This window comes from Nelusetta ayraudi, unplaced genomic scaffold (genome assembly GCF_046127955.1).
Source record: "Nelusetta ayraudi isolate G7.1 ecotype Tasmania unplaced genomic scaffold, CSIRO-AGI_Nayr_v1 ptg000018l, whole genome shotgun sequence".
Classification (NCBI taxonomy): Eukaryota; Metazoa; Chordata; class Actinopteri; order Tetraodontiformes; family Monacanthidae; genus Nelusetta; species Nelusetta ayraudi.
In genome coordinates, this window is record NW_027466068.1 from 1,930,100 (window position 1) to 1,951,962 (window position 21,863).

A 21,863-nucleotide genomic window follows, 5' to 3' on the forward strand; every position below is an offset into this window, starting at 1 on the left:
CAGGCTAGCATGCAGAAGATAAAGATGAAAGAGTGCAGCTGATCAAACAAGACCCTGATGGAATTCTGAAGCATTTATTATTATAAGTTCTTCAGAATACGAGCAAAAAAACATTGGACTCACAGGACGTCGCAGGAAATGGTATTAAAATAGGAAAAGCAAGCCAAAACATTTCAAACACCTGATTTATATTGAAACAAACAACAGGTCCGTCTGTGAGGTGGTTGCCATATTGTGCCACCATCACAGATCTGTTTGCTGAATCTATTTTGATTTTATACCGAAACGAAAGCCGCTAGGAGAAAGTTGTGAGATCAGGTGGCGCATCAGAAAAGCATTAAAGTCAACATTGCTTACAGAACAACAACATTTCTTTCGATTTCTCCAATTTTACAAACTGGCCCTTGAAAACCAAGCAATTGCAACGTGCACCTGTTGTCATAATGACAAGTGCTGCGACTGTGACAGGACGAAAACTGAAAAAGAAACAAAAAAAAAAATCAAACCACATGTGAGCGAATTCCAATTCCATCTTCACCCTCCTTTTTCCCCCCCGCAGCCTGTTTGGAAACAAACTGCGAGACCACGGAGCGCTGACCCTGTTGAACGGAATCGTTGAGCTACAGGAGCAAACGGCCAGAGCCGCCGCCGTCCAGCAGGCGGCGCTCTTCGCCGTACCGCAGCTGCCCGCCGGCTGGAGCCCTTACAGGGTCTTCGCCCTGCGGGAACTGGACATCGGCGGGAACGGTCTGAGCGGCGACGGCGTCCGGCTGCTGGCGGCCTACATGAGGCGGCACTCGCACCTTCGCTACCTGGGCCTGGCGCAGACGGGCGGCGCCGACCTGGCGGCGTGGAAGGAGCTCTTCGACAGCCTCAGGGGCAACAGCGCGCTCGCCCAGGTCATCCTGGACGAGAACAACCTGGGCGACCCCGGGGTGAGGCTGCTGGCCGACGTGCTGAGGGTCAACGCCAGCCTGCGGCAGGTGGACCTGGACCGGAACGGCATCGGTGACGTGGGCGGCAACGACATCATGGCGGCGCTGCTGTGCCGCACCCACTTCCCGCTGAGGCACCTGGGCCTCGAGGAGAACGGCATCAGCGCGGGGCTAATGGGCAGGATACAGGAGGAGGTGAAGCGCGAGTGATTCACGCGGCTGGCAGGCTGGGAGGGTCGGCTTCCGCTCGGCGCCAGGAGGGCGGCAGGACGAGGTGCCGCATATAACCTGAGAAACTGCAGCGACGGCTTCCTCGTTGCAACCCTGTTTACATTTTGAGGTCTGGCAAAGGGGAAAACGTGACTCATTGCCACGGGCCAGGCCTTCACAGACACACACACACACACACACACACACCCACACACACACACACACACAGTGACACAAACACAACACACATACACACACACGGATACCTTCCTTCCTGTGACTGCGTGGCCCTGGCTTGTACAAGGCTGCATCAGAGTTTAGCGTGGGTTCGTGTAGGAGGCAGGTTTCCTTTAGGGAGCCACTGTGGTCTGGATGCATTTTCATCTCAATAAAGTCAACCTTTCTGCCACCGTGGAAAAAAGTCACGTCTTCACTTTTAGCGCGTTTCTCACACTTCCTCCCACCAGCATCTGTCTTCACGACTCCACACCTCCTCCTGAGCTAAAACTGGTCCAGGGTCTCGCTGATCCCTCCCGTCGCCTCATTGAATCTTTTCTTATTCTATATTCCTTTCTTCCTTGTTTTTTTACCTCTCGCCTTTGACATAAAAGAGAGGCTCGGTGATTCATTCCACCCTCTGTGTTTACAGGTTACGGATGACTCACGACCCCCTCTGTCCTCCCATCAGAGTGTTTCAGGCACTATCATCAGCGAATCCCTTGTCTCTGCCTCAACAAATCAAGGGGGGGGCGCAGGGGATGGCTGGAGCGCCGCCACGTCCACTGGCCTCATTTTGTCCTCCTCGTCTCTTCAGGTGCGAGACGGCGCTCCGGTTTCACGAGGCGAGCAAGCAGGAGAAAATGGGGAAGGGGGGGTTGGGGTGGGAGAAAGAGGGCGGATTCACATGAACTCGCGGGCCGTCATCTCATTGTTCTATCAACGCCGACATTCTGAGAATAACTGCAGCCGTGATCAAAGGCTGTCAAGATGGTAATTATCTCCTCCTCTCGGGGCTGCCAGCAGATATTCCGCTGAAACCAATCCCTGCCTATTTCATCTGCCGTCTTTTGCGAATTCCTTTCTGTGGGAGCCTGATAAAGATGCCTCTCTCCAACGGCACCCCCCCCACTTCCCGATGACAGATAAATGAGAGTGGCGCACCTGAAGATTGCATCCGCAGGAGTCCTTCCCTACTCCTTGCAGTGTCAGACCAGATATGCTTCTTCCAGTTAGCCACGTCTGGCAACTGGCACACTGTGCGAGGAGGGCCAGTTCCAGGCTTCAGTTCCGTAGCCTCTGAAGTCAAACAACACAATGGGCAAAAAAATACAGTCTTCTGTCGACTCCAAAGAGAGCTGAGCTTCCTGGCTGTTGATCTCCCCGGGATGTGAACAGCCATGCAAATTGAACAAGGACACCAAGAAGTAATACTATGACAATTAGCCCTGTCTGCCTCCAGAGGCAAGAGGACAGGAGCCCCACTGTACATCTCTGAGTTGATTACGGCCTCAGAGCCGAACCTTACATCAGTCACCCCACTGTCTGCTTGCTAACGTCTTCGTTGTTCAGGCTGAAACAAATCCCACAGTGCTACAAGCTTCTTTCAACTGCTTCAGTGATGGAAGGCCAATCTGTGAGGAATTTGGAGGTTTGCTCAGGAAACAATTTTCCCCCTTCAAACCCATGTGGGTTATGGTATTGGAGCTCTCTGGGCTCTGTTTGTGCGGTCACACACAACCTCGCGAAAAAACCCCGGAAATAAACAGGTTAGGCGACTTATTTCGCCGCGGCGGCTGCTGTGCTCGGCAAGGGAGCAGCAGAGTGCTGAGATTCGCTTTTTTAATCTTCATACAGACCTGACCTGCTCTCGATACTGCAATAGATTTTGGCAGGACCGACTACAAGAGTCTGCTGATCCGTGGTCATTCTCCCCTGATCTGTCACACCTTTGTTTTCACACTCATTATCATCCCATTCAAGACATTCTGCCATTGCTGTGGCTTTACACATCAAAGTCTTTTCTCCAGTTAAAATGTATAATCTAACGCACTGCCCGCTTGGCCAGCGCAAAGACAAAATGCTTCTCATATTGGTCTTGTTGCACGGTGCAGGTGAGAGAGCCTGGCCACTCACTCTTTGATTGCTTGTAAAAAATGTTCCATCTCTTCCTCCGTCCAAACATAAAGCACCATTTTCACTTGAAGCGAACTGGTCACTGACCCCCTGGTGACGCGTAAATGGGAAAAAAGTGTTCCCACGACACCTTGGAGATATACCTCTATATCGATAGGTCTGAAAAACCACCTCATGAGAGTGTCAAAACCTTTTAACTATGTTTGAGAGGTTTTTCGAAGTTTAGGTGTTCCCATTACGTTTTTTTTATGGTGATACTTTTTGCGCAATTCTAGGGGTAATGGAAACGCAGCAAGTGTTTCTGCAGCTAACATAAACAAAACTGTTGACCTCTCTGAAACAGCAACCAGCATAAGTAAGCAAAAAGAAGTGCATGAATAAAGAGTAGCTAATGGTAGCTCTTGCTAGCAAATACTAGCTGCCATTATGTCCAGACGAGCCAACTTACTAGTGCGACAGACTATCTACTCAGTGCACTGTTGAATAGCATAGCTACATATGCCTTGCGCGTTCAGTGGTCAGAGGTAAAGTATGCTCCAGCACACTCTTTAATGAGTGTCGGTGGTGTGAACTTGGACAGGATACACTCACTGGAACAGCATTAGGCACCATTAAGACCGAAAGTGACAGCAAAGCCTCCAGGGATCGACCCGAATGTGCTCGCAGCATCTGTGGCCTGGCAGCGGCCCGAGTCCGTGTAGAACGCGAGGGGGTGGGATGTGCCGGGGTCTGTGTTTGTGTACGTAGAAAGCCAGGTGCCGTGTTTGTGTCAACGGAAGTCCAGGGGGTAGCGGAAGTCTGGCAGAACAGCGAGCCCTTTGTTGGCTCTATTAAAGCTCTGCTCTGACCGCAGGATTTGGCTTGTTTGTTTGTCTTGTAAATCCGAGTCCGATGTGACTTCTTGGCCAATTAGATGGGTTTGTTGTTCATTTAAAAAGTATCTGATCATGCAGAGACTTGCTTGAAGCCCTCAAACGTTTGCTTGCTTTGTTGAACAACGGCTGCCAGTTTCTGAAAAATCAGATGTGTTTTGTAGGTATTAGGATATTTGTCTTCGTCTGCCTTAACTGCTGCTCTAAACTCCAAGAGAGCAGCAGGAAGTTGATGTTGGCTCACACTTGGTACATGTTGTGCTCAAAAGTTTCCACCGAAGCAAAGGAACAACATAACAACATAACTCCAGCACTATATATAGTGATAGAATGATTTTGTGATGTTAATTGTTATATATATATATATATGTATATATATATATATATATACATATATATATATATATATATATATATATATATATATATATATATATATATATATATATATATATATATATCCTAAAGACATATATTTTTTAAATTGCCCATTGTTTTTGGTCCAGCTTCTTGCATTTTCTCTTTGTGAGCAATAAACTTTAGTGTTTAATTGAAACTCTTTAGTTCCCCCGGTTGGATTGATTAAAAAACGATACTTAACATCAGCTAAATGAAAGCTTGTTAAACTGCAAGACTCTGATCGACAAGGGCAAACAGACTGCTGTTAGTGTTCTAAATGAAAATAGCACAATAAAAAAATGTATTAAAAAAAAATACTCAACTTGCTTTTAAGTGCATAGCAAAAATATTCATTTTAGCTCAGGTTCTAAAGTCTAAATGATTACAGGAGACTTAATAGACTTTTCCACACATTGGCCAAAGCAAAAGCACGATCACCTCAAGTTTTCTGATTGGAACAACCAAGAGCATCTGGTGCGTTGACCACATTGCCCGGTCATGAAAATGTGTAAGCAACTAGGGAGGGAGATATTTTGGTACCAGCCTGTGCGATGTGTTAAAAACAAGCAGTAAAACCTTACACTTGCATCCAGACAGTGACAGGAATTTGGTGATGAGGAGGTGTGACATGAAGACTTGCAGACACATTCTGAACCAGCCGCAGGCCATTTAGCACAGACTGATCTACACCTAAATAACAAATTAAAGTGACACAAAGTTAGAAACATGCAGATGACTCTGCAACTCCTCTGGGAGGAGAATGGATTTAAGTCAAGAGTCAACTGTTAAAAACAATTCCAAGATAGGTTGTTAAAAATTTCCTGAAAGACACACACACACACACACACACACACACACACACACACACACACACACACACACACACACACAATATGGAAACATTCTAACCTTTCTAAAAAATCTCTTGTTTATGTTCTACGAACTGAAATTTAGAAGAGCATCTTCTTCCACAGGATTTGTGGGAAAGCAAATTTAGCGCCTGCAGTCTATTGTATGAGCAGTGACATCACAAGAGTCTCATGCCACCTTTCTGATTGCAAACCACTTTGTGCTCACTTCATCCCGCATTATTTGACAGAGTGCTGTGGTGATGATTGAAATGTTTTCAGCTGACTCCTCAAAGGCCGGCCCCCCCGCTGCTGTTTGACATTTGGCAGAGAGAGCGGCTTTTCATATATGGATTATTCATCATTTGTTTGATCCTCCGCTCAAATGTCACCACAACAATGACTCCGAATTGGCATCAGTGTCTTTCTTTCTGCAGCCCTGCGGGAGAAAGTCTTGACAATACTCATCTCATCAGCCGTGAAAATGCAGAAAATTCTTCGAGTGTCAGAGTAAATTTGTTTTTCAGCGTTTAAAGTTTCATTCCTTATCTCTTTTGTTTTGAGTGGCAAAATCAGAAAAGAAATCAGGCTCCTACTGCAACAGCTCAGCGTTTTACTCTTTAAGCTGAACTATTATTTCTTCTCACTTGTTAGTAAAGCTGTTTGATGTGTTATATTTGAACAGTTACCCTGTCAGGCCTTGGCTTGTATGAGTAATGGATGTAACACACTGGTGGCAAAAGAAAAAGAAATATCAGATGAGTTTGCTCGACATGAAGCTTCCACTCAAACATGTCACAATACGACAAGTATGGCAGATATTTTATAAGTTGGTTTAGGCGTGAAAACCCAAAACTGCACTTGAGCTACAAATTTAACCGCTTTTGATTGGCTGTGGAAATGTTGGATATCTTTCTCTTGGTGTCTGCCTGCGTGCTGTCAAGGCAAGACGGCAACTTGAAGCTGCACAACTGCAAAACCTTATAAAGCTGATACAACAAATGACAAAAGGGTAAGGGATAGGCAGTTCACAATAACCCAAACATGATTGGCTAACCTGAAGCAAAACTGTTGGAAACCTTAAAGGTCTTAATTGTTCAATAGTGGATTCCAGTGGAGCAGCCTCACACAATTAACTATCCGAATATCCCCTAATGATCCAAGAACAGAAGGTACTGGGTGGACTGTAGACTGGGGAGTTCACTGTATAGTCAAGAAGTTTATTGTTAAAAAAAAAAAAAAAAAAAAATACTGCTATGTGAGTTCTTCATGTTACATTTGACTTTTTAAATGCTGGAGGATATATATATATATATATATATATATATATATATATATATATATATATATATATATATATATATATATATATATGTATATATATATATATGTATATATATATATATATATATATATATACATATATATATATACATACATATATATATATATATATATATATATATATGTATATATATATATAAAAAAAAATCTGACTATAGCAGTGTCACGGACAAATCAAACTGAACTCTTTCTCAATTTTTATCTGTCTGAAAACTAAGTAGAGCATCAGCTTTGAGAAGCCAACCCTCATCTGTTTTGTGAGCACATTGATAGAGATCAGCCACAGTTATGTAACTGGGCAACTTTTTCTTTTTGTTAAAGCCACACTCCTAATTAGCCGATTCAATCCTCAGGCAACATCAACATCGAAGCTCTTACATAACACTAAATTGCACGACTCTGACAAGAAGGAGTGTAACTTTCTATCTAAATTCCCTGCTGCAATGTAAGGAATGGGTAAACATGGTGCCAGGGCATGCACTTATTGTATCCAGCTGTCCCTTGATGCATTCAGCTGGCAACAATTCTCCCAGACGTGCACAAAACAAAAGGACTCTGACTTTGTTGACTGGGCGTTCCGTAACCTGAGCATGACAAAGGATGCGGCCTTGTGTCTAAAAGTAAAACCTTAAAGTGCTACAGAAAAATAGATAGGGGAAAAACTAACCACTCATTTTTGTAACGGTCTCACTTATCTCTAATCAACCAAACACTTCTTTAGAAGCCAAAGATGACTCCAATGTCTCGTGATACTAGTTTTATTGACCCTGGCTGTCTGCTGGAAAATCATCCAATTTCCTGCAGACACTGAATTATCCATCGTAACCAATCGGTGCAGCTGACTTTTATTACCCACCACGAGTCCTTGGTGGAAACAGTCGCAGCACATATCCACACCTGTCAGTGGTTATAGAGGGCATCCAGGACGGCGGTCATATGTGACAAGTAAAAGAAACCCATGATGTGAAACCTCACAGCATAAAGCTTTTAGAAAATACTCTGTCTAATGTCTTTCCACCTGTTTCCTAGGAAATGTGCTTTGGGCCTTGGACAGGAGGAAAGTCTGCTGACTACTAACTGAGGGAGAATTTTTTTTTTTTTTTTTTTTTTTTTGTTAAAGGGCAATCAGGCTTAAAATAATAATAAAAAAATATATCAGAGATAAAGAACGTCTCCTGCTTGTGAGCACAGTGTCCCACAGGACCCTGAAGAAGGTTCGGAAACTGTCAGTGTGCCAAAGACCACCAGAAGACCGCAAGTCTGTGTGTATTCCAGTGGACCACATCTGGTCAAACTTCCCTTTCCACCACAAATTAGGTTTCCTGAGCCCATGAGCAAATAGAAGTTGACAGCTATTTCTGATCCCTTAATCATTACAGTGTGGGTCTAAATTGTTTGTCATGTCAACATGTAAGCCCAAGTCCATATTTAAAAAAAAAAATATCCAGAATAATCTACACTGTTTTCCCAGAGCTTAACCTTTAAGCTTGGTATTATGTTACTTCATAAGAACACAAGTTAGTGAGAACACACACTCCTGGCGTTACTCTTAATTTTCTGAAGAAATAAATAATTTCCATCTGTTTTATGGGGAATTCTGTGATAAATCAAAGGTTGGATTCGCCAAGTCTGCAGCCAGCTGCGTCATCAGGAATGACCTCTAAAGTTGGAAAGTCAGGGGAACTTTAACAACTCCAAGTTCAGCATCCAGTGTGACTCACCTGTTGATTCCTCCCTTGGGATCCTTGTCTGTGGAAGCATGAAAAAAGGTCCTGCCATTATTGAGCAATCTCCACCCGTGGACATGTTGTTATACTGCTTTAAACCATCAGAGACGTCTGCGTTCAAAGTTAGATATGTGATGTATGTCAACCAAATGTCCATTACGGAGGACACTGAGGCAAAGTCTCAGGAAGATATTTAATTTCTATTCCAGTGAGTAGCCACAAACTTTTATTTTCAAGCCTGGATGCTGCCAGAACTTCTGCAAAGTTAAACTGCTCTGACTGCTGACTTTGTGTTGATTTCATTGCATCTTTGATGGGTTTCCACATGTAGACAAAAGCGATCCCACCTTGACGTCAAACCCCTGCTTTCCTTTGTTATCAACCACAATGCCTCACAGTCACTTGGACCTCGGTTTAAAAATGCGCCTGGCATTGACTGGCGCAAATTCCAAGAAACTCCAAACCCTGGACAAGGCATCTTCACTGTAAGCTTCCCTTTTGTCTGCAAGGACATTGGCCTTCTTGTCTGTGAGCTTAATCTTGATGTAACAAAAACTCACATCCGGTTTGGCTCAGACAGGTAGATGGGAAGTGCTGAGCCGCCATCCTTCCTGGGCCTGAGTGAGAGGGTGCACTGTGAGGTGGCTCTGTGTGAGGAAGGGGGATCCAGTTGCATGCAGTTGAATCGGTGCTCTGTTGGGTCTGCTGTGGACACTGTCATAGCGTGTTTGCCAAAGGTGGGTCAATGAGGACTTTCTTTGGCAGAGGAATTTCGCGGGCAGCACACGGCAGTGAACATCAGCGCCCGTGTGAACGCTGGAGCTACCGTGGCAACCCCGCGAAAACGAAAGTGGACACCCAAAAATGAGTCCAGCATTTGTTGATGAGTCATCTGGTGATTGCCTGTGCAAATAAGACCCTCATTGAAAAGGCTGCCATCAGCATCATCAGAGCACTTTAATAATCCCCAGGAGAAATTGCCTTTGCTATATATTATGCAGCTACCAATAATGTCTATGACTGGGTCAGCATCCCAGAAAATCCAGAAAACAATGCACAGTAAGTCAGTTCAACTCAATTAGCAAATTGTTTGGTTTCTACTCTGGCACCTTACAGCAACAAAGCTGTGGAAAGTAAACGCTGTTATAAAAATGGAAAGGCTATCATTCAGTCTCAAGCCTGGGCTGCAACCCCTGCTGCCTCCGCCTCCATCTGTCTCCAGAGGCAACAAATACCTTCCGAAGCTGATGTTATTCCAAAAGGGGACTGAGAAAAGACTTGAACACAATGCTTGGAGTAATCAAATAGTAGGAACTTTCACCTCTAGGTTTAAATGTTGCACCCTCAGGAGAACTTGGTGCATCTGGCGGGTCAGGGAGGGACATCTGTATACTGCCTCTTGATGATGGATGATGGAGCTTACATTCCGAGAACTTGGAAAGGAAATCACAAAGAGACAGGGCTTTCCTCTTGCTGCATTCTAACACACCCTATCAGTCAGTCAGTTATTCCATCAGTGATCCAACAAGCATGAATTAATACCAATTACGCTAAATTGTGGTAACACTGAATGATATCAAAATGTCATAAACTGAATGAATCAGAGAAGTTTTTTTTTTTTTTTTTTTTTTAAAATACAGAATATTTAAAAAATAATCTCTCTCTTTTTTTTTAGTTGAGTTAATTTAAACACCACCATGCAATCAGCATGCCATTAAGTGTTTGGTTTATTTGACTAAAGTACAGGAGGTTGGTGGGGGAGGAGGGCGCCCCACAGGTCACTAAAACTCAAGCTGCAAACCTTGAGACGCTCCGTGCAAGAAGCCGCCGCTCATGGCAAACACATGTTCACCTCAGTCAGTGGTCACGTTCATTCATTTTTCATAGCCACACATGAAAACCGGCAACACAGATGGTATATGTTACTCCTACAACATGTTTTCAAATAAGAGACGGTGGGGTGGGAGGGGCAGTCACACACACACACACACACACACACACACACACGCTCCTGCTGCGAAGGAGTTTCTCCTCGTGTCAGCTGAGGGCGGCAGAGGGAGGTGTTCCCCCTCCGCCGCGGTTGTCAAGATTTTCCTCGGTGCACAATAAACTTTCATTTTGGGAAGTCGGCGCACTCATTCAAACGAGCGCGCGCGCGCGCACTCACATACACACACGCATACAAAGCGGGAGGCTCTCGTCCCGTCCTGACTGTAAACGGGACTTGTGTTACCAATTTACAAAAAAAAAAAAAAAAAAAAAAAAAAAAAAACAGAGAGAGGAGCAAACACAAGACGCGTACAGGTGGAGCTCGTCTCCGTCTCCGTCTCCCGCTCACTCTCGTATCATCTTCTGAAGAAAGAAGTGGCGACAAGAAGGCACAGGACAATGACTGAAAACCGCCCTTCCACAGGCGGCTGATAGCGGCTCAGCTGGGGACGATTTCCTTCTCCTGCTTCATCGTTTCAAAGAACTGTCGCTTCATGGTGCGTTCATCACCAAGGAACACCTGGAATGGAAAAACTTTGTCAGCCTCGCCTGGACTGTAGTAAAAACCCCCGGGAGAGAATGAAGTAACCGCTATGGAGCCGGACAATGCCCCGGACTCCAAACTCAAGACCACTGGAGTCGCGGGGTGAGTTTATACACTTCACTTCACCGACGAAACCGTCTCCGTTTTTAACGGCTCGCCGGCTTTTCGGATGCCCGTGAACATCACCCGCCGCGCGCATATTAGCATGTCACGTACGTTTGACGTGTTGACGTTAAGTTGCTGCTAGCGTAAAAAAAAAAAAAGAAAAAAAGAAAGAAACAAACAAACAAAAGAAAAAGGAAAAGTTTTTTGCCTGTTAGTTGGCTGCATAGTGGAGTGTTGCTTTGGAAAAACGGTATCCTGAGGGAGGGAAAGAGACAACGTTGTTTAAAATCTATGCCATCAATCAATCAATCAATAAATGTTTGCATGCTGGACAATGAAATCGTTAATGAGGCAGCAGGAAAGTTTGTGGGGGCGATTTGTGGGAGGTCGGTGAAGCCTCCTGTACAGTTTGTGGAGTTGTGTCTGTGTAGCCTGTATCAAAATTAGTTGCCAAACGATCTGGGACTGATTTGAGGGAAATGTATGAGAGGAGGAGACTGGCCTTTGGTCCTCCTCCTCCCCCTTCTTCCCTCCTCCCTGCTGGGCATCTCAGTGCAGCCGGTTGGCCCGACCGTCCCTGTGGGAGGGGGAGTCAAAGTTTAAAACGTTGCATCATGTGTATCTGCAGGAAATGTGAGGGGCATGTCCTCAATCTGCAAGTTCCCTCTTCTCATTCATTTGGTGTAACTTAAGGGGATAGCCGAGAAAAAAAAAGAAAAAAAAAGAAAGAAATTCTGAAAACGGCTTCACACTGCCTTTGTGGACTTTGGCTCTGGTGGTGTGTGGTGACATTTTTCAGTCATTGTAATTATCATTGAGTTGCAGAGAGAGAGAGAATTCTGCTCCATCTGAGAAGAGAAGACAACTGTTCATACCTTCATAAGACTTGGAACTGCTCAATTTAATTTGCATGTCTTTGGACAGCGATGGAAGGCCGGAGTATTTGTGGAAAACGGACACAGGCATGGGGAGAGCGTGCAAACACTCCACACAGAAACGGCAGAATTAACCCCTGACCTTCTTGCTGTGAAGCGACAATGCTGGCAGCAGCACCAGAAAATGCATTCATTTGATAGCACAAAAGATCAGCATGAACGACAAAGCTGCTTCTGTTTTTATCCACCCGTGAGTTGGTGTGTAAAAGACAGGCAGACAGTTCTTACAGCACAATGGTTTTTCTTTATTTTTTTTAAATAAAGAGAAAATATTGGATTGGATTGGATTGGATTCCAACAGCACATGTTGATATGAAAATTTCCCCAGAAGAAGGAAAAAGTTGGACGGAGCGACACAAATACACAGCAAAATATCTCTGTCTTAAGTCTAAACTATTTTGGATCATATCCATGTTCAATTGCTAAATACACTACATACTGTATGGCCTCAATATGTTGTGTTTCATTGTGTAGATGCCAGCAATTCAGAACCCAGCAACCTGAGAGGTCTTCAAGGTTCAAATGAATTCAGGAGATCAGAGAAATACCTCAGATTTAACTTGTTTGCTGAGTGATACATAAGTAAGAGACTCTTAGTGAGCTTAGTCTGAGATCAAGTGGTCTGGGAAGTTATATGCTGCATTTTGTTGGACCATGTTGCCCTGGGCAGCAGCAGCAGCAGCAGCAGCAGTATTCTGGATCAGCTGAGGTTGCCCGTTGCTGCACTTTATATGCTGGACTGTGGTGAAAATTGCAAGACAAAAGCATGCAATGGCAACTCCAAGTCATGTATCTCAGTTTGCTTGGTAAAAAGATGACTTAGTTTTGATTTCCTGACACCAAAACAACAACAACAAAATCCCCACGGACAGGCTGCGTACAGACGGTGTTTGTCTTCATTGGCTGTCAAATACTATGACCTGGGTTTATTTGTGGAGACTGAATGACATATCCAGGAACACAGACCTTTTGAAAAATAGCATTTTTCCCTTAATAGGAAACCATTTGATACAAAAGTATTGCTGTCTTGAAGATCTGATCTGAGCCATTGAAGGCTACGCCAGAAATGCCAGAGAAATGAAATGGTGATCCTGATTTGTCTCGTATGATGCGATCAACCGTGTAAAACGCAGCCAAAAAGGTCCAGGGTTGAAGGCTGTAGCAGAGTAAGTTGTCACATTGATGTAATTTAGAACTGGAATAAAAGCAGGCGCAGCACTGTGGAAAAGTCTACTGTAAATCAATACAGGGAAATGTCATGGTGGTTGTAAACTGCCAAATTTTAAAAGTCTTTGTCACCATATATACTTTTTTTTTAATCACTAAATGCGTCTGGTTTTGTGTGTGTACGAAATATTTATGTTTTGGTGCAGGTGTTTATTTCAGGTGATTTTACTCATTGCAACAGCAAAGTTTATGACCTGTCAATAGATAAGATGAGCCTGTCTTGTACCCCAACGAGGACATTTGCAGTGTATACAGCAGCCAGCAGTAGCAGTAAGTTGAACAAAGTACACATAGGTGGGTCTTATGCATGCAAATAAAGAGTTAATTTGAAGGAACTGCAGTATATGGGAGCTGAAAGGCTTGTCAATGAAGAGGGCATTTCAAAAAGTGCTGTTACTCCTGCAGCTGGTTGGCACTGCCTTTTACAGAAAATTCTGAACTATTAAATGTATGATCACATTGATCAGTAATGTTGGAATTCATTATACGAAGACTTTGATAGATGAAAGAATATGTTAATGAAAAGCATTAATCAGAGCCTGTATTTTACTTTGCCGGCCGGATGAAGCTGAATGGTTGCTTTAAGTTAAAAGTTAAAACCGGCTATAGGAATGTATCAATAATCAATGTTACTTCTTTTTTAAATTTCTCCTCAGGAGAGTTCTGCTTCTCTGGACGATACTCTGCTGTTCCTGCTCTCTTAGGCTCACACAAGCACAAGGTAATGACACAGTAGGGGAAGGATGGGTTAGCTGTAGTTCTTCCTACTGCACTGACATATTCATCTTAGAGTGTTACAAATATCAGTCATGGATTATGTTAAAAAACTGAAAACCAATGAAGTACATCACCTGTGTTACGACTCTAACATGCTATCACATTTCCCCGTCAATGTCATTCAGCCGAATTCATTAAGCCAATGCATTTCCAGTTTCTAGATGAAAATAGATAATATTATTGTTTTTTGTTTGTTATCCCTTATACATATGTATATATATATGTATATATATATATGTATGTATATATATATATATATATATATATATATATATATATATATATATATATATATATATATATATATATACACATATGTATCTTTTTTTTCTGTTAAAAATAATGTTAGATGTTCTCTTGGTTTGAATTGTGTTGGCAGGGCAAAAGTGAGTGTATTACAGGCTAAATCCAGGACTGGCTGTACCCTTTTCACAGCAGTCACTAGGGTTCTGGAACAGTGGGCCTCTACTGTTGTGTGTGTGTGTGTGTGTGTTTTTTTTTTTTTTTTGTGGAAATAGCCTCTCATATTCTTCCTACTCATCTCTGCAAAAAGTTCAGATGCAAATCGAAGTGGAGAAGTCGCCTGTGTGCCAGCTCACAATTTCAGTGAATTTGTGTGACCAATCAACTTTCTTGATGGACACATTGGCACAATTTGTTGGAGTGAAATGAAACACTAAAGAAGAAGACAGTCAAGAGGCTGTGGAGTTGTGAAACTCAATTACGAATCCAATGACAAATCTGACAGCAACAAAAATTTTATGGGGCTGTGTGGACTCGATGCAGATGGACCTCCTCCAAGTTCCGCATCTTTTTTTTAGACCAGTTCTGTTGGCCTTTGCCAGATGGATATGCTTGATGAAGCCAGTTGATTTATGTTCCATCTTATTGTTTATTATTCTTTTTTAATCAAACCTAAGTGCTGAAGGTTATGAACTAATTTCATATCAGATAACCATAACTCAATGCAAATACTAATTTGTTGTAATTAATAAGAAGAATAGTGTCCAATAGACCATTACTGTTCAATCCAATACTGTTCTGTCTGGCCCAGCATAAAACATTAATTACTGAATTATACATTGATTATAAAACCTGTTACTCCATTTAGTTTTGGCAGCAGCGCAGGCCTTACTACAGCCAGACCTGTTTAGTTCAATGTCTTCAAAGACATGAGGAGTCTAAAAAGTTAAAGCCATGATCTACAAATGGGGAAAAGAAACAGTGGCGAACCTTCCCAGGAGTCCACCATACCAAATTCCTCTAAGATCACTTCAACAACCCATTTAAGGTCACCAAGTTTAGGCTGATGATCAAGCTCATGATTTCAAACTGACCTCAAAAGACTTTGCAAAAATGGCATCCGTGGGAGAGTTGCAAGGGCCAAATGACTGCTGACCAATGAAAACACAGATTCTCGACTCACATTTGCCAGGCATGATGTCGCCATTAGAATGGTCTGAAATGGGTCAAATATTAACTGTACCATCTGTGAAACAGTCATTTTCTAGTCAGGGCCAGCCAGTTAATTGTTTCAGTTCACACTGTCTGGGAAACAGTGTCACCGGGGGACAAAGAGGTCAAAGGTATGAGCAAATCAAGAGACACCTTCTCTGAGCTTAAGTGAAAACATGGAAGCTGATACTTTGGTGATGACTCATAAAATACGAATGAAACGATCTCAGGAGAAACCTCGTCTCTCTCTACTGTCAGTCAGCACAGAGTGGGCACGCGCAAGCCAGTGTGGTCACGGTCACCAACAATAAGCTCTTGCTCAAGCCCTTGCCAAATTAATCTTGCTAATTAGTAACAAAACCTTGAATCGCCTCTCAGGGCCTTTTTGAGGCCAGCGGTCTCTCATCAGGCTTTTTACTGGACGGAAAGGTGAGATCAATCCCTCGGATTCAACAGATGTTTGATCTGGCTTGCCGGGTTATCTTGCATTTGTCTGTGCAACCAGCAGATATTAATTGTCTCATCAGAAGGTTGTAAAACACGGCAGGGGGAACCCCCGCTGGAATTAGATGCAGAAAAAAAAGCTGTGAACTTTTCACAAGTGAAAGAAAGACAGCTTTGCTCCCCTAGAACGTGGGAATGATTAGTGTCTTTGTTCTATTTAAAGTTTGACTTTGATGATTTGTTAGAATGTGTAGATTTTTCCAGTGGAGCTGACCTCCCAGTGCCTGCACGCAGATTTTACATACACCAGTGATAGAACTGGAACATTTTGCCTCTGTTCTATTGCTGGAATAAAAAACAGATTTATCTTTGGCATAAATGAAATGCTGTGGTGTCCGCTGTCTGTCGGTCGGGATTGACAAAGGATGCACGTATTTGCAAATGGAATATGATATAGGCTTTCCAATTAGGGACTAAATGACATTATAGCTGATCAATCTGGTTCTCATTGGACTTTGACCATAAACCCTTAAATTAGAAACAGGAAAAATACACAATTCAATTTTCTTTCTGTAAAACTGAAAAAGAATACACCTCGCTGTAAACTAGTTCTGCCCAGGCTGCACGTTTGTTGCAAATATTCTGTATTATTTATCGACTGTATTAGCATGTTGCCACTCTAACTGTGAGCAAAAGCTGCCTTATATTTCTCACTCTTACTCTTGTTACCAGCCGATGACTGATCGTGTGACATTTCCAAATCATTGTTCCATTATTTTTAGAGTGTGTTTCACTTCACATAGCTGTTTCCTGCCTCTGGGAAATGCTGATACCATTAAATTCAAAAGTGAGTATCCAATTTGGAGAAATGTGCTGCGCACGCAGCACTTTAACGTATCTGCCCTCTTGTGTAGCAATTAAACCTGCAGAAAACACCGCTGTATATTTCCATGAGCTCGGGCCCCTGTCGAAGAAATCGCCGTTAATCAGAGGACATTAGCAGATAAAGCAAAATGCCTCTCTCGCCCTCTCTCTCTGCAGCAAGATGCCTCTTGAAACCCACAGCGGTCCTCTCCAGGGAGCTTTGCGGCGCCGGCTTCCTGAAATCATGCTAATTAAGACTGATGTAACCATCGCATAATTTGCTGCAATCTATTAAGCCGGATGTTGTTTCGGGCCTCGAAAAGACGTGAAGCATTTCCCAACAGCTCTTGCTGCACAGTTTCGATCAGTGTCCCTTTGAACTCGCAAGCTTTTGGCTATTATCACTCACTGGAAGACAACTCTCTTCTTCCTGGCATTCTGTTTCAATCATTGCACAATGAATGTCCTGCACTGCGCCTCATCAGTGTAGCAAAGCCCTTCTACAGGCTCATAGCTCTCATGCCGTCTCTGTGTGAGTCGAGGTGTATCATGTTTTAACTCAATCATAAATGACTCATTCTGTTCTCTTCTTGTCTTTCTCCGGAGATGTGGATGTTCTTCAGCAGCTTGGGCTATCTGGCCGAAGGTTAGGCCTGTCTTCATCCTCGGGCATCCGATCCATCCCCAATGGCGTCATTCCCGTCAAGTCTGGAGTGATCCTCACCCCGGAGGCACGCCTCCTGGCACCTTTGCGAACGGTCATACCTGCGACTTACGCCTCCACCAACCTGTCCCTGATCTTCAGCCTGTCGGTTCATCGGATCAACAGCGCCTTTCTTTTCGCTGTTCTCTCCAAGAAGAGAAAATTACAGCTCGGAGTACAGTTTGTACCAGGAAAGGTACTGGTACACGTCGGGCATAGGAGCTCTGTGAGTTTCGACTACGATGTCCACGATGGGCGGTGGCACAGTCTGGCCCTGGGTATCCAAGGCCAGGAGATATTCTTCCGAACTTCATGCTGGGGAGAAATTACACACAAGAGTTTGCAGTCAAAAAGAGCGGAAGCTTTGGATGCAGACGGCTCTTTCCTGCTGGGAAAAATGAACCACAACTCTGTGTCTTTTGAAGGTGCCATTTGTCAATTTGACATTTATCCCTCTGCAAAGGCAGCTCATAACTATTGTGATTACATTAAGAAACACTGCAGAGAAGCTGACACATATCGAGCAGCGTTGCCACCCCTGCTACCTCTTTTTTCCACAGACCCAAACGTTACTGTCTCTTATGTAACTTCGCCGTCAATTATGGAAACATCCAACCATGCCCAGAGTCCCACGTCGACCAGGGCTGGAATTCCTGTTCCAGCTTACGACTCGCTGATGCTGAATAAAACATCTGTGTATCATCGTGTAAGCGCGGCAAGACCTGGTGCTGTGTATGTTTCCCCAACGATTCAACCACAGCTGGAAAGTCCATTTGCGCTCCTCACTGCAGCTGTCACTACAACCCTCGGGATCCACATGACGCCGCCAAACCGAAAGCCAGTTTTACATGACGCTGCCAGGAAGAACACAAGGCCGGAGGATACTCATTTTGACAAACCTTATGTTGAAAGTTTGGATATACCTGCTTTCACTGGACCGTCTGTGAGGAAGCCAAACCTGCAGACCACAGCTGCCTTCACTCAGGCGTCTCCTCTAACCCATAAAAAGCTGCTGACCACAACAGGCGCAAAGAAACCTGAGCCTAAATTGATCAATATACAGGATGTCATTCCCACCTCAATTATCCCAATCACTGGAGTTGCAACAGATGGCTTCCAAACCTTTGACCTGGAACCTACAAAGTTCTCACTGCTGGCTGGATCACCTGGACTAAAGGGAGAACCAGGACCGCCGGTGAGTCTGCATCCCTCAGGTCTTGGCGGGTACATTTTGACGTCCTCTTCTTTTTACCTCTTTGGATGAGGATAATTGCTGACAAGTTAGTTTGTCATGCATTAAACTGCTGTTGGCAGGGTGATTATGTGGCTGTGCTGACTTTAGACTATGCCAGTGTCAGGACAGTTAAGAGTTAATGAACAATAACTGAACATGATTAAAGTGGACGTACTTAGGTTAGGTTGCATCTTGTTGAACCTTTTCTGTTCAGGCATGATGAGCAGTTGACTGTTGGATTCTTCATGGATGGCCTTTCCTCATGATGAATGGTGCTGGCAGTGTGGTGATAGATTCCTCTGGAGGGAGAATGTAACCGCTCTAAGAAATTGTCAAGCTGAATAAAGGTTAAAACAGAAAAAGGGCAAGTGCACAGATCTGACCTTTAGCAGTGAAAACATTTAGGGCCATAAATTCAAAGGTACTGCTTTCCTCTATTATTGTGGGGTTTGGTTTGATCATAGGCTCCATGTGCTTTCCTGACCTAATTATTAACACATTTTGGAAGAGTTCTTGGGTACTAGTTGTTATCTATGTAGACGTTCTCAGTTTTATTGCCATTTTGAGGGTCTGCATGTCCCTGGTAGATGCTTTAAACCAGGTAGATGCTTTAAAGGTCAGCCTGTGTCCCACCGTCAGGAACACTTGGAGGACTTTTTTAGTGCTTTTCTGCCCTGTTAGGATCACGTTCATTTTACATGACATAAGGAAAGGTTGTCTGCTTTTAGCTCCTGAGTGTTTATAGTGATGTCTCAAAGCTTCTGATGCTCATTCACAGATTACAGTCGAGTTAACGAGTCGTCATTTTCTACAGTGCTGAACTCTGATAATACTCTGACAACACCTTGATCATACTCTGATAATACTTGTGACCAAGTTTATTGGTATAAGTAGCATAATAGACTTCTTCAATAGAGGTTAAGGATTCAAACCTGGCCGTGTGAGGCAGCTCTAGTTTCTGCCTGATATTTAAGGGCTGAATCGAACAGAAAGATTACAGGATTAACAGATACTGGGGCAAATACTTTGAGAGACCAGAATGAACCAGTCACTACACTGTTAACTCTGCTTTTTAAGTATCAGACTCATTTCACGCTTAGGGGGAGAATTGTACGAGCTTTAAATTGGTACCTGTGTCAAAAAGGGGGGCGAAAAAGGGCGAAGCAATTAGTGGTTGGAGATGAAAAGTTAAATGAGAACATCCTTCTGCAGTCTCTTACGATGTGCTTGCTTTGAAGATCCTCGTTTTGAAACCTCACAGAAGTGCTCCGACTTTGATCTGACTGTCCTGCTGTGCTTAAAAAAATAATTTATCTCTCTTGTCTAAGTACAAACAAACAAAGTCAGAGAAGAGATAGTAGGGTCAGCGTTGAGAGAGGGAAGTCAAGTTTGGAACTGTCTCTTCTTGCACATTAACGAGTTTTGTAACACGAGAATTGGAATTCAAAAGATAACTCATATGAAACAGACAACTGCTGCTGCATTTGATTGACTAAGTCAAGAAACACCACAAAGAACAAATGAGCAAAGAGTTGGCGATATAAACGTCTCCAAGGTCCCATGACTTGCAAATACTCTTTCCCAATATTTTGTGACAATATGTTTTTGCTAAAGCAAATAATTATGATGGGCTCCAGCATGCGTAAGTTCCTGCAACTTATTATATATTATATATTATTCAAGCAGGAAACTGATCAAATAATTCAAATATGCTGTATTTTATAGTCTCTTTGGATTATTTGGGCAGTTTATTGTGTGACGCTGCTCCAGAGGCCCATTTGGGAAAAATATAGACGTGAAAATGGTGACTTGGCACCTTCAAACTTGACATCATCTCCTCTTGGAAGTGCAGCGAGGGGAAAGTGAAGCAAGTGTTGATGAGGCAACAACTTCTTAGGAAATTATATTAATTTAAACTGTGAAAAAAGCCTTTGCTTTGCCTGTTGCAAAGTGGAATTGAATGATGTTTTGAATTTGACGGTGATTGCTCAACCAGTCATTTAATAGGCACATAAATCAATCCAGGTCAAGTGTTGTTTCAAGCCAATAACGGACTGCTGGTGGCAGCCGTAAGGCCAGTGCGTCGTTCTCAATGTTGTCCCAAATTTCCCTCACGCACAACTACCCTTCAATCTGGCAGCGGATGGGCCTGCAACGCTGAGGGAACGGCGTTTCAGACAGTGACAAAATAAGCAAAATGGAATGAAATCAATCAACACAGCTGCAAAGGCCAAATGGATCTCCTCTGAAGTGGTCCTGGCCGGGTTCAAAGCTGTGTCAGGGAGGGGACGAAACTGCCTCATAGTCGGGACACGAGGCGGCTTAGTCTGATGGATCTAAGCTATAATTCACACAAAATGTTGCAGCAGTAGCCCGAGTTTAGTTTGACTGCCTCAAGCTGTCTCAAAACCCATTCCTCCTTTTTTCTTTTGAAGTTGCGGAGCCGTGGGAAAATCAGCAACAAATCTTAACATCACAAGCCAACGCAGGCTCCTCAGATTGACCCCTCATTAGATTTGACCTTACAATGCTTTGCTAATCCATGTATGAAATTGTTTTAAAGCTGCCTATTGCCCATAATTAATCTGATTGGCTGCGGCTGGAACCAGAGCTGACCTCCCTGTCAGTACAAAGAGTCAGATTTATGGTCCGTGCACCGTGGTGGTTTTGAACCAACATCATTTTGGAACGAGGGGGACAGATCTGCTCTGGTCTTTTAACAAGACATTCTCATGCCTGCCAGCATATTGATGATGGAGCACTTTGAAACTCTTAGCTAATGTTCCTCAGTTTTTAGTGAGAAAAAAAAAAAAGGAAAACTTGAATTGAGTTGAGTTGGCTTACTTGAAACTTGCACGCAAATGAGACGCATGAGTGACATTTGTGATTTGCTCTAGAAAGCTGAGGGCACATTGTGCAGGATTTCAGAGGGCTCTGTAGTGAAATTGAATAAAATGTGCTTATACATATATTTACATATTATATATTTACATAGGTTTTGGTTAAATGTAGATTCTACCTACCTACCTATTTTTACGGTAATTTTGTCGTGTTTCCACTTGTACCTATGGGCAGTAAGAAAGCTAGTAGGTCAAATGAGTCACAGCAAACAGGAAGT

The 21,863-nt window shown here is 43.4% G+C and overlaps 1 protein-coding gene across 1 annotated transcript in view; it reads left to right on the top strand.

The window, feature by feature from the left end:
• The first annotated feature begins 10,592 nt into the window (after window positions 1-10,592).
• The window catches only part of LOC142888017 (uncharacterized), a 58,883-nt gene continuing 47,612 nt past the window's right edge, over window positions 10,593-21,863 (top strand). The window contains exons 1-3 of the mRNA XM_076026023.1: window positions 10,593-11,103; window positions 13,925-13,989; window positions 17,415-18,706. Of these exons, the coding sequence (XP_075882138.1) occupies window positions 11,051-11,103; window positions 13,925-13,989; window positions 17,415-18,706 (1,410 nt within the window). The 5' untranslated portion in view covers window positions 10,593-11,050. The remainder of the gene's footprint in view (window positions 11,104-13,924; window positions 13,990-17,414; window positions 18,707-21,863) is intronic.